At 43.8% G+C, this 13803-nt stretch overlaps 1 protein-coding gene across 1 annotated transcript in view; it reads left to right on the forward strand.

Moving 5' to 3' along the window:
* Klb (klotho beta) overlaps nucleotides 1–10657 on the forward strand; it is a 31462-nt gene extending 20805 nt beyond the window's left edge. The window contains exons 2-5 of the mRNA XM_027390748.2: nucleotides 376–880; nucleotides 4856–5124; nucleotides 8330–9473; nucleotides 10272–10657. Coding sequence (XP_027246549.1) covers nucleotides 376–880; nucleotides 4856–5124; nucleotides 8330–9473; nucleotides 10272–10657 — 2304 coding nt within the window. The remainder of the gene's footprint in view (nucleotides 1–375; nucleotides 881–4855; nucleotides 5125–8329; nucleotides 9474–10271) is intronic.
* Nucleotides 10658–13803: the final 3146 nt, after the last annotated feature.

A 13803-nucleotide genomic window follows, 5' to 3' on the forward strand; every position in this document is an offset into this window, starting at 1 on the left:
GATTTGTTTTCCAAGACCCACATCGTGGAAGGAGAAAACCAACTCCCCCAGGTTGTTCTCTGGCCTGGACATGTTTGTCTTGGCACGTGCATGAAAACACACACACACAAAAAAAAAAAAAAAAAAAAAAAAAAACACACATGCATAAATAAGTAAATGTAATAAAAACATTTTTTGAACGGTCCAGGATTTACTAACCTTGTTACAACCCCAGTGAGTAAGAATAGTAAAGAACATGCCTTTAATCCCAGCACTTGGGAGGCAGAGGCAGGCAGACCTCTGGCCAGCCTGGTCTACAAAGCTACACAGAGAAGCCCTGCCTCAAACAAACAAAAAATGAACATTAAAGACCAATGATATTTTCTTTCCCACCAGGCTCATTCGAAAGTGTGGCATAACTACGACAAAAACTTCCGCCCCCATCAGAAGGGTTTGCTGTCCATTACCTTGGGGTCCCACTGGATAGAACCAAACAAAACAGAAAACATGGCCGATACAATCAGCTGCCAGCACTCTATGGCTTTTGTGCTTGGGTGGTTTGCCAACCCCATCCATGCAGACGGCGACTACCCTGAGTTCATGAAAACATTGTCCACCATGCCAGTGTTCTCTGAGGCAGAGAAGGAGGAGGTGAGGGGCACAGCTGACTTCTTTGCCTTTTCCTTTGGGCCCAACAATTTCAGGCCCTCGAACACTGTAGTGAAAATGGGACAAAATGTATCACTCAACTTAAGACAGGTGCTGAACTGGATTAAATTAGAATATGACAACCCTCGAATCTTGATTTCGGAGAATGGCTGGTTCACAGATAGTGACATAAAGACAGAGGACACCACAGCCATCTACATGATGAAGCATTTCCTCAACCAGGTTCTTCAAGGTTGGTTGCACTTTGGCTAAATTTTTAATAAATGTATGTGCATATATGTTTGCTTGTGTGATTGTATGCCATGTGTGTAGAGGTGATCTTGGAGGTCAGAGGAGAGGGTCAGATGGCCTGGAGTTGGAGTTACAGGCAGCTATAGGCCACCTGACATTGGTGCTAGGGGCCAAACCCAAGTCCTCAGGAAGAGCTGCAGGCATTTGTAACTGCTGGGCTCAGGGTTTTTGTTTAAGATAGATAGTTACCTTGAATATGTGTTTATTGATGTTGGTTTTTCTATTCGTCAGTATTGACCAAGATTTGTTTGTTTGTGAGTGACAGGGTCCCGAATCACCCTTGAACTTCTGTTTCTAACTTCCTGAATGCTAGGATTACAGTCTGACTACCACCCACTGTTTTGTTCTTCATAAACAATATCTGGAGATAAGTTTAAATTTCCTATCAAGAGTGATTTACTGAAATCATAACCTTTGGGGGGGGCTGGTTTGTTGTTGTTTTTGTTTTTCAAGTCAAGGTTTCTCTGTGTACCCCTGGTTGTCCTGGAACTCGCTCTGTAGAACAGGCTGGCCTCAAACTCAGAGATCCACCTGCTTCTGCCTCCTGAGGTCTGGGATTAAAGGCATGGAATACTATACCTGGCCTGAAATCAGATCCTTTTATCTAACTTTATTTTATATGCATTGGTGTGAAAGTTTTGGATTCCTTAAAACCAGAGTTACAGAGAATTTTAAACTGTCATGTGGGTGCTGGGATTTGAACCCAGGTCCTCTGGAAGAGCAGTCAGTGCTCTTAACCACTGAGCAATCTGGCCAGATTGCTTTTATCTGCTTTTATCGGCAAGATCCTTTTAAGTTGACATATTTTAACAATGAAAGCTCTAAAAAACAAAGCTGGGTCATTTCTCCTCTCTTGGAGATTTTTTCCTACCTAAATGTCACCTCATTCACTACTCAGGCAGTGTCACCTTACAGGCCAATGGAAATGATGAGGCCAAAGAACTCAAGTTGTGTCCCCGTTCGGGCTCCATTCTACCAGAATATACTTCCTGTGGCTCTTTCTCCAGCTTCACAGCTCTCTTTTGAAGTCTTAAGTATCAGAGCTAGGGACAGCTAAGTGGGCAAAGTACCTGCTATGCAAACAGGAGGACCTGAATTTGAACCCCTGTACCCACATAAACATCTGGGTGCAGGACTGGTGAGGTGACTCAGTCAGCAAAGGGACTTGCCCACCAAGGTAGACCTGAGTTCAATACTGGGACTCATATGGTGTAAAGAGAGAAGTGACTTCAACAAGCTGTCCTCACACATGCACTAAAGCATGCATTCACCCACACACATGCACCACACTCGCACTTGACCACCCCTAATCCCCCACCCTACCCCCCCCCGCTTCCCCACCCCCACTCCTGTCTCCCACCACAAGACATAAATAAAGTATAGCTTAAAAAATAAGTCCTGGGGGCTGGAGAGATGGCTCAGAGGTTAAGAGCAGTGGCTGCTCTTCTAGAGGTCCTGAGTTCAATTCCCAGCAACCTACATGGTGGCTCACAACCATCCGTTATGAGACCTGGTGCCCTCTTCCGGTGTGCAGATATACATGGAAGCAGAATGTTGTGTACATAATAAATAAATAAAATCTTTAAAAAAAAAAAGTCCTGGCCAGGCATTGGTGGTGCATGCCTTTAATCCTAGCACTCGGAAGGCAGAGGCAGGTGGATCTCTGTGAGTTCGAGACCAGCCTGGTCTACAAGAGCTCGTTCCAGGACAGCCTCCACAGACACAGAGAAACCCTGTCTCAAAAAACAAAAGCAAAACAAAACAGAAGTCCTAAGTATGGAGAGAAATCCCAGCTCCTGCAGGAAAGAGGCTTCAGGAAGGGTTATCAGGAAGAGCAAGGCCTAGGGCTGGAGAGATGGCTGAATGGTTAAGAATACTGGCTGTTCTTCCAGAGGACCTGAGTTCAATTCCCAGCAACCACGGTGGCTCACAACCATCAATAGTGGGATCTGATGCCCTCTTCTGGCATAAAGGTGTACATGCAAATAGAACACTGATATATGTAAAATAAATAAACAAGTCTTTTTTAAAAAAAAAAAAAAAAAGAGGAGGAATAAAAAAGAGCAAGTTCCTCCTGGTCTCACTGCCCCACTGTGCAAGAAAGAACAGCATGGAACACAGCCACACCCAGCCCGGGGCCACATGAACATGGCGGGCTTCATAGGACACTACCTACAGGCACCCTGATTCAAGTGCCATGCACTTGGGCAGAAGGGGTGTCTATTCTACCCTCCCTCAATAACGCCACACCACCATGGGGCCAGAGCTGTGGCTTGTTGAAATACATTTGTCTTTTTGGAATCATTTGTCATGGTTTTCTATTTTCTTTCAAAAAGGGATTTCCTACCTTTTAGAAAAAAATAATGTCAACAATAAGGCCCCAGAATGCAGAAATGAGGCATTTCTGTGATAAATGAAAGGTTCATTTGGGGGGGTGGTTTTGTTTTGTTTTTAGAAAAAATGATTGAAGGGGGGTTGAGGAGATGGCTCAGAGGCTGCTCTTACAAAGGATCCTGGGTTCAATTCCCAGCACCCACATGGCAGCTCACAACTGTTTTAACTCTATTCCAGAGGATTCGGTGCCCTATTCTGGCATCCGTGGGATACACACACATAGGTAGCTAACAGATAGTTATGCAGGCAAAAACACTACTACAGGTGAAATATAGCAAAAATAATTTAAAAATTATAAAAATGATTCGGGGCTAATTTCAGTTTTTATTTATAGACCAGGCTGGCCTTGAACTCATAGAGATCCACCTGCCTGTGCCTCCTGCATGATGGAATTAAAGGCTCCTTATCTCATTTTTACCCATTCAGAGTTTTAAAGCTACAAAGGTCCTTATCTTTTCCACTATTTTCTGTTTGCAAATGAGGAAATTGCCGTTCCAAAACTTGCCCAATGGCTCCCTCCTGGCCACACAGCAGGACCTGGCTTTGGGCCTGCTGCCCTTCAGCTCAGCCACTTCTCACACTACTACTCTGCTTTCCAAGCCTCCTGTCTACATTCTCTTATGCTCTTCCTGAGAGCTGGTATTTCAGTTCCTGAAGGACAATTTCACAGAATGGACAGTTGTGCACAAGCAGGAACCGGCCCAAACTCGGAATGAGAAACTCTAGGTCACTAGTAAACATCCACATCCCCAAAGGCTCTGAAGCCACCATGCCCCAATGCCCCAGGACACAGATTTGCACACAAAATAACATACCCCCTTTTTGTAAAAATATGAGACAGGGGTCGGGTGTTGGTGGCACATGCCTTTAATCCCAGCACTTGGGAGGCAGAGGCAGGCAGATCTCTGTGAGTTCGAGACCAGCCTGGTCTACAAGAGCTAGTTCTAGGACAGCCTCCAAAGCCACAGAGAAACCCTGTCTTGAAAAAACCAAGAAAAAAAAATGAGACAGGGTCTTACTATGTAGCTGGGTGACCTGTAACTCAATATGTAGACCAAGTTAACCGTGGACTCACAGATCTGCCCACCTCTGCTTCTTGAGTGTTGAGATTAAAGGCATGTACCGTTATATCCTGCTAAACAACATGGTTAAAAATTTTAATTGTCAGGAATGTTTTTAATATGATTCTTTACCTGTCATTCACTTGTGTGGGAAGTGTTTATTTTGTGTGGGGAGGTGCAGGTGGAAATCAGAGAACAACCTTCAGGACTTACTTAGTTCTCTCCCCCCACCATGCAGGGCTTCGACTTAAGTTGTCAAGCTTTGTAGCAGGTACCTTTACTAACAGCCATTTTTCTGGCCCCAAACCAACAATTTTTTTGGTTTGATTTAAAAGGCCTGATATTTAGAGAAAATGCTCCTTTTGTAATGTGCCACGCCTTGGCATATTGTTAATGTAGCTGTAAACATGAACTATAATGTTTAGCCCTCTGAACATCCCTGCTACCTTTTCTTCATGCAGCAATACAGTTTGATGAAATACGAGTGTTTGGTTACACGGCCTGGTCTCTCCTGGATGGCTTTGAATGGCAGTATGCCTACACGTCTCGCCGAGGACTGTTTTATGTGGACTTTAATAGTGAACAGAAAGAAAGGAAACCCAAGACCTCGGCACATTACTACAAACAGATCATACAAGAAAATGGTTTCCCTTTGAAAGAGTCCACGCCAGACATGCAGGGTCAGTTTCCCTGTGACTTCTCCTGGGGGGTCACCGAGTCTGTTCTTAAGGTGAGTGACAACTTCTAAATAAACCACACGCTAGGGGAGAGGGTGTACAGTATGTTTCCACAAATGTTATGTGTTTGGATGTTTTGCTTGCATATATGTCTGTGTGCCTGGTACCCATAGAGGCCAGAAGAGGCACTGAATCTTCTAGGACTGGAGATGCAGATAATTATGAACATCCATGTAGATGCTCTGAAATACTAGAATACTAGTCAGTGTTCTCTCTCTCTCTCTCTCTCTCTTTCTCTCTCTCTCTCTCTCTCTCCAACCCTGAGCTGCGATTTTTAAAAACTTTATTACATATAATTGTATATGTAATATGGTGCATGTCTTACTTAAGGTTTTCATTGTTATGACACTATGACCACAGCAACTCTTATAAAGAAAACATTTAATTGAGGGGCTCACTTACAGTTTCAGAGGTTCAGTTCATTATCATCATGACAGGGAGCGTGGCAGCATGCAGGCAAACTTGGTGCTGGAGCTGAAAGTACTACAACTTGCAGGCAACAGGAAGGTCACATTGAGTGAAGCTTGAGAAAAAGACCTCAAGCTGGGCAGTGGTGGCACATGCCTTTAATCCCAGCACTTGGGAGGCAGAGGCAGGCAGATCTCTGTGAGTTCCAGACCAGCCTGGTCTATAAGAGCTAGTACTAGGACAGCCTCCAAAGCCACAGAGAAACCCTGTCTGGAAAAACCAAAAGAAAAAAAGAAAAGAAAGAAAAAGACCTCAAAGCCTGACCTCACAGTGACACACTTCCTCCAACAAGGCCACACTCTTAATAGGGCTACTCCTTTTGGGGATCATTTGCTTTCAAACCACCACAGTTCGTATTGTGGCGCCTGTGGAGGTTAGAGGACAAATTTGTGGAGTTACAGCTTTTCCTCTATCTTCATATGGGTACGAGGGCTTGAACTCAGGTTTCTAGGCTTCATCCACTGAGCCATCTTCCTAGCCTGAATCCCCTGGTTTTTATTGGCATATGTTAATTATATGAACTAATGTGTTTCAATATCACCTCTTCACATGTACACAAAATGCACTTTGGTCATGTTCGCCTCCACATTACATGTCCTACCCTCCTACTGGCACTCTTCTCCATGCATCATCTTTATGTGGTCTCTCAGCAGATAACCACATGCATTGTCTACAGCTAGCGTTTCCTGGGGGTCTGTAAAGTGCAATGCATTTTGTTTGATCTTGCCTTGTTTTGTGGCAAGATGACCTTTTATAAACATCTCTTTAACAATACTGGGATGTTCTGAACTTTTCAGAACATGGGAGCTGGCCTGGTCTGGGAAGACTGCTCAGGTAATTCATTATACACAGATTGAATGTCACTCTCACGTGACCAAAGCTCTCTCAGTTTAATGTTCTAGATAACTGGTTGGCAGATGGCAAGTGGGCAATCATATGGCTTTGTAATTAGACTATGAAGGATGACACATGAGAAAACAATTAGAAGGAAAATATTTGCCAAGGGTTAATTATCAATTTTCCTGGGTTATTTAAATTCAGCCACAGGGGGAAGGTAATTTAACACAAGAATTTTTCCTTGCTCTAATTAATCTTGAATTTGAAATTTTTTTCTTACATCTTTTGTTTTATTTTATTAGTTTTTTGAGCAGGGTTTCTTTGTGTAGCCCTGGTTGTCCTGGAACTAAACCCAAGTCACCTTATCTTTGTACGATGGTTTCCAGTTGAGACTCCTCCTTCCCAGGGCATCTATCTAGACCTCACAGTGCACCTGGGAAGTGGGTGACACAGGACCATCCCCATATGATTGTGCAGCCCAAGCTCAAAGAGGAAAATTCCGGGCTGAGGGTATAACTAAGTTGTCACAGTGCCTCTCTAGCATGAACAGGTCTCTGGGTTTGATCTGTAGCATCACATTGGCTAGCTGTGGTGGCATATGGCTGTATGCCCAGCACTTGGGAAGTGGAGAAAAGAGAAGTAGGAGCTCCAGGTCATCCTCAGGTACTTACTAGGTTTTTGGAGGCTGTTCTGGAACTAGCTCTTGTAGACCAGCTTGTCTCGAACTCACAGAGATCCACCTTCCTCTGCCTCTGCCTCTGCCTCTGCCTCTGCCTCTGCCTCCCGAGTGCTGGATTAAAGGCATGGAACACCACCACCTGGCTGGTACTTACTAGGTTTAAGGCTGGCCCTGGGCTGTATGAGCCACCCCTCCCCCAACACACACACACACACACACACCACACACACACACACACACACACACACACACACACACACAGGAAAAGTAAGACAGAAAAGTCCATGACTCATGACTCTCCAGGTGGAAAGGCAGGGAGATCTGAGGTTATTTCATTGTCTTCCCCCCTCATTACTGAAGTGCTTTGCATAGGGCAATGTTCCATACTCTGCTGTTGAGTGAGTGCTGTGTGAAAATGGGACATCCTTGTACCTTTCTTCCTTAAAAAAAAATTTAAGGGCTAGAAGGATAAGGCTCTTTCTCCCATATTATGAACAGAATATCCAGAACACAGAAACCATTATGAAAGACAAAGTTATTTATTTTATCTTGTAGTCTCTGCTATATAGGCTGGTCTCCAACTGGTAGTAATCCTCCTGCTTCAGCCACTTGAGAACTGGGATTATAGACATGACCACCACTGTGGGCTATCACCTGAACTTTTCAAACAAGAATTGCTGAGAGCTGTGGCCAGCACAAGCAAGAGCACATCTTTCAGGAATGGTCTGGCTTAACCAGCCTCCTCTGAATGCAAGTGCTGCTCTCAGCGACTCCTTTACAACTTCAATTTTACCTTTGACATCAACTTATGACAGGACTTAGAATCCATCTTTCATAACTGCCTTTGACTGAGGGCACCAAGCCAATTTCCTGATGCATTTGAACACCGTCACAGAAGATGCCATATAACCTGGATTTGTAGGTCAAATGAACTGGAAAATAGCCTCTTAGGCTTTTCTCAAACAGCTGTTCTTCCTCTCCCCTGTGTGCTTCCTTCCCTGTGTTTCCTGGTCTCCCTGGAGATTTCAAGGACTAGGATAAGGCCCTTTCTCCCATATTGCTAACAGAACAGCCAGAACACAGAGCCCATTATGAAGGACAAAGTTTTTTATCTTGTAGTGAGAGGCTTCGTGAGGCTCAATTCTTCTGATCTGAGGGGCTTGGATATGCTAGGAGCCACACTTGATTTACCTGAATGCTCTTGTTTCCCACAGCCGGAGTTTATGGTTTCCTCCCCACAGTTTACCGACCCTCACCTGTATGTGTGGAATGCCACTGGCAACAGATTGCTACAGCGAGTAGAAGGAGTAAGGCTAAAAACAAAACCATCCCACTGCACAGACTATGTTAGCATCAAAAAACGAGTTGAGATGTTGGCCAAAATGAAAGTCACCCACTACCAGTTTGCTCTGGACTGGGCCACCATCCTTCCCACTGGCAATCTGTCTGAAGTTAATAGACAAGTACTAAGGTACTATAGGTGTGTGGTGAGCGAAGGACTGAAGCTGGGCGTCTCTCCCATGGTGACGTTGTACCACCCCACCCACTCCCATCTAGGCCTCCCTGAGCCGCTTCTTAACAGTGGGGGATGGCTAAACACTTACACCGCCAAGGCCTTCCAGGACTACGCAGGACTGTGCTTCCAGGAACTAGGGGACTTGGTGAAGCTCTGGATCACCATCAATGAGCCTAATAGGCTGAGTGACATGTACAACCGCACGAGTAATGACACCTACCGTGCAGCCCATAACCTGATGATTGCCCATGCCCAGGTCTGGCGTCTCTACGACAGGCAGTATAGGCCAGTCCAGCATGGAGCTGTGTCGCTGTCCCTACATTCTGACTGGGTGGAACCTGCCAACCCCTATGTGGACTCACACTGGAAGGCAGCGGAGCGCTTCCTCCTGTTTGAGATCGCCTGGTTCGCTGATCCGCTCTTCAAGACTGGCGACTATCCACTGGCCATGAAGGAGTACATCGCCTCCAAGAACCAGCAAGGGCTGTCCCGCTCAGTCCTGCCGCGCTTCACCCCAGAGGAGAGCAGGCTGGTGAAGGGCACCATCGACTTCTACGCACTGAACCACTTCACTACTAGGTTCGTGATACACAAACAGCTCAACAGCAGCCGCTCTATGGCAGACAGGGACGTCCAGTTCCTGCAGGACATCACCCGCCTGAGCTCGCCCAGCCGCCTGGCTGTTATGCCCTGGGGAGCACGCAAGCTGCTTGGGTGGATCCAGAGGAACTATGGGGACATGGACATCTACATCACAGCCAATGGCATCGATGATCTGGCTCTGGAGAATGATGGGATCCGAAAGTACTACTTGGAGAAGTACATCCAGGAGGCTCTGAAAGGTGAGGTTTGGGGAGCTCACACAGTGAGGTGGGGGAGGTATATGGAACTGACAGCAATGAAAAGCTGGGCACGAAGATCACCGGCAACTCAGATCTGTGGCTCCTGACCGCCTCCTATCCGTTGGATCTCCTCCTTATGAAAACAAAAAACAAAAAAAAAAAACAAAAAAACTATGTTTTTTTGAGAGACAGAGTCTCTTTAGTCCTGAGTCTTTGAACCCACTATGTAGATCAGGCTGGCCTTGAACTCAAGAGATTCACCTGCTTCTACCTACTGAGTGCTCGAATTAAAGGCATGCGCCACTATCTCCCGGTATTCATTAATGTGTTTTTTGTTGTTTTTTTAGACAGGGTCTATCTAATCACCCAGGATGGCCTCCAACACTAGGCTGATCCCTATCTTTCTGCCTCAGCCTTCCAAGTGGTAGGATTACAAGCCTAAACCACCACATCTGAACTTTTATAAAGTGGCATAAACTCATTACAGAAAACTTGGAAAACATTTTTTCCTAAATAACACCTGAAATCTCACTTCCCAAGAAAAGCACAATTAGCTCTGAAAGATAAATTCTTTTTTTTTTTTTTTTGAAATAGTTTCTCTGTAGCTTTGGGGGCTATCCTGGAACTTGCTCTGTAGACCAGGCTGGCCTTGAATTCACAGAGATCCACCTGCCTCTGCTTCCAGAGTGCTGGGAATAAAGGCGTGTGACACTGCCTGGCAAAAACTAAATTCTTTTCAAAGATAGTTTCCTGTCCATTTGTGATCACCGATGTTCTTTTCTGTTTTTTTTTTCTTAGCATACCTCATTGACAAAGTCAAAATCAAAGGCTATTATGCATTCAAACTGACTGAAGAGAAATCTAAGCCTAGATTTGGATTTTTCACATCTGACTTCAAAGCTAAGTCATCTGTAGAGTTTTATAGCAAGTTGATCAGCAGAAGTGGCTTCCCCTCTGAGACTAGCAATCCCGCATGTGGTCAGCCTCCAGAAGACACAGACTGCACCATCTGCTCATTTTTCACTCAGAAGAAATCTCTGATCTTCTTTGGTTGTTGCTTCATCTCCACTCTGGCTGTACTGCTGTCAATCACCATTTTTCATCATCGAAAGAGAAGATTTCATAAATCAAAGAACTTAGAAAATATACCATTGAAGGAAGGCCACAGTAGAGTTCTTAGCTAAACTATCATTTATGTCATAGTTTAAAGGTTCACTCCAGTTCCATATACTGGTAACTTATAATGTGAGAGACATCTGCAACCAAGGCGATGACAATCAATGCCTTTGCAGTGGTTCAAATCATTCCCTTAGGTATTGACAATCAGTGAATTAATTCAGTTCTTAGAGCTGAAGGCTTCATCCTGTCAGTAATTCTGGGGACATGGCTTCAGGAAGTGTGAAGTGCTGTTTCACGTCATTTTACTCTAGCTCTCTTCTGTAAATAGCAATTCGTAGTAAAGGAATTCATCTTTAAAAGTGAAATTCTGTTGGTTTAGATTTCATAGTTTAAAACTATTTTGTTGTTATTTTTGAGACAGGGTCTATTATGTCACTCTGGCTGTCCTGGAACTCTAAGATCCCACCTGCTTCAGCCTTCTGAGTACTGGGATTAATGTGTACACCACCACACCCAGCTAAAACTATCCTTTAAACTGGACAGTAGTCACATATGCTGTCACTTCTAACAAGGTGCTCTTCTGTTTAGGTCAGGAGGTCATTAGGAATGTAAAATATATAACAAGACTTTAGATCATGCTTGTCCATAGGCAGTTAAAAACACAGGATCTAAAACACACTAATCCTAGCTTTTCTCAACAAAACACAAGGCGTTTCTTTTTTTTTTCTTTTTCTTTTTCTTTTTTTTTTTTTTTTTTTTGGTTTTTCAAGACAGGGTTTCTCTGTGTAGCTTTGGAGCCTAGCATGGCCTTAAACTCACAGAGATTCACCTACCTTTGCCTCCCAAGTGCTGGGATTAAAGGCGTGCGCCACCAACGCCTGGCTACAAGGCATTTCCTAAACATTCAATTTTGTGAGCTCTCTCTTACTGGACTTCTGATTGGTGGGGAAGGAGGAAGGTTCAAGACAGGGTATTTCTGTGTATTTCTCACAATCCTGGAACTCACTCTGTAGACAAGGATGCCCTTGAACTTTAGATCCATCTGCCTCTTGAGTGCTGGGACTAAAGGAGGGAAGTGCCCGCCACACCCAGCTTGGACTTCTGATTTTAAAAGTAGCTTTCATAACTCATGTCATGGAATGATCACAGGATGGACAACTAGACCCAAGTGTCTTGTCAAGATCAGGTCCATTAACCCTTACAGCACGGCGATTTCCATTTTAAAATAAACTGGCATCACATCTATTCCCCTGATTTCAAGGTGAGAAGATCTGTCACACTCAGGAAAGTTAAAAAGATGTAGATTTTACAATAGGTAAAGGTCAAAGACTTTACCATTATTCATAGATTCCTGCTTTGTTCCCTAGAGCTTCCTAACTGTCTCATGCACCATGATTCTGATGAATCCAGCATGTCAATTTGAATGACCTAATTTAATTTTGCTTTTTAAGGCTAGCACTAAGTAAATTTCAATTTGGATATTTTATATTTAAGAAACCATGCTTGATTTGATCACAAACACTAGGGATAACTTGAATGTGTACCCATTCACATCCATTCTTTCAAGTAAACATGTAAATAGCCACGTTACCCAGTAACTGCAAACCCTCTCCAGAATTTATGCTTGGGATTCAAAGAAAAGTAGCTCTTTCACAAAGAGCCTTAGTAATAAGCCATCCTAAAATGTACCATGATTTTTAATTGTACATCAGATCTACCTATTGTTATTTGTCCCTGACTGTCCTGGAACTCACTCTGTAGACCAGGCTGGCCTCAAACTCAAGAGACCCACCTGCCTCTGCCTCCTAAAAGTGCTGGGTTTAAAGGTGTGTGCCACTACCTCCCAAAGCAAAATTATGATTCTTTTTTTTTTATTTATTATGTAACATTGTGCTTCCATATATATCTGCACACCAGAAGAGGGCACCAGATCTCATAACGGATGGTTGTGAGCTACCATGTGGTTGCTGGGAATTGAACCTATAGAAGAGCAATCAGTGCTCTTAACCTCTGAGCCATCTCTCCAACCCCCAAAATTATGATTCTTATAATCACTAATTTTCAAAAATCATAGAGACAGCACGTGCAAAAGCCATGAGAAATAAAACTGCTATTGGACTAGTTAAATAACAGATTTCTGCTTTTCTGCTTCTGGTTCCCACAACCACCACCCTGCCTGTCTTAGGTTTCTTGTGTACGGATGTTTTGCCTGCATGCATGTATGCACCACTTGTTTGCCTGGTGTCCTTGGAAGCCAGAAGAGGCATCAGAGATGGATATGAACCAACATATGGGTGATGGAAGCCAAACCTGGGTCCTCTGTAAGAACAGCAAATGCTTATAAACAGAGTTGTCTATCAAAAATTTAGTTCTTAAGACCGGGTTTTTTTGAGACAGGGTCTCACTGCATAGCCCTGGCTGGCCTGGAGTTCACTATACAGACCAGTCTGACCTTGAACTTCCCCTGCCTGTCCACTTAGTAGTTTTTAAGTAGGTTTTGCAAAGAATCTCTTTGAGAACTATGCTTAATGACACCCATTGTAGTTGGCTGGACAATTGTATTGTTAGCCACATAGAAAAGCTATGTATCACTAAAAAAAAAAAAAAAAAGTAAAACACTTCTAGAATTGAGTATTTTGCCTGCATACATGTATGGATGTGCACCTGGTATCTTTGGAAATCAGAATACACTAGATCTCATACAACTGGAGTTAAAATGGTTATGAGCCCCATATATGTGCTGGGAATAACCCAACTCCTCTGTAAGAGCCACAGTGCTCTTAACTGAGATTTCTCTACAGCCCTACTTGGGTTTAAGTCACACAAGTTTGAATTCACTCCAGAAAAACTTTGGTAAGTTTTTTTTTTTTTTTTTTAACTTTTATCACCTCATTCCCTGCATCTAAAATTTGTAACAGCTGGACACTGGTGGCACACACTTTTAATCCCAGCACTCAGGAGGCAGAGGCAGTTGGATCACCATTTGAGGCCACCCTGGTCTACAAAGTAGTTTCCAGGACAGCTGGGGAGATTTCAGAGAAACCCTGTCTTATCTGTAACCTCAAAAAATATGCAAGCAATAGGAGAAACAAAGAACTTGGAATCAACCCTCAATTCAATAACACTTAAGGTTTTTTGTTTGACTGGGTTTCATTATATTTAAGTTGGCCTCAAACTGGCAGTGATCCTCCTGCCTCAGCATGGTTTCCAA

Source organism: Cricetulus griseus (genome assembly GCF_003668045.3).
Source record: "Cricetulus griseus strain 17A/GY chromosome 1 unlocalized genomic scaffold, alternate assembly CriGri-PICRH-1.0 chr1_1, whole genome shotgun sequence".
NCBI lineage: Eukaryota > Metazoa > Chordata > Mammalia > Rodentia > Cricetidae > Cricetulus > Cricetulus griseus.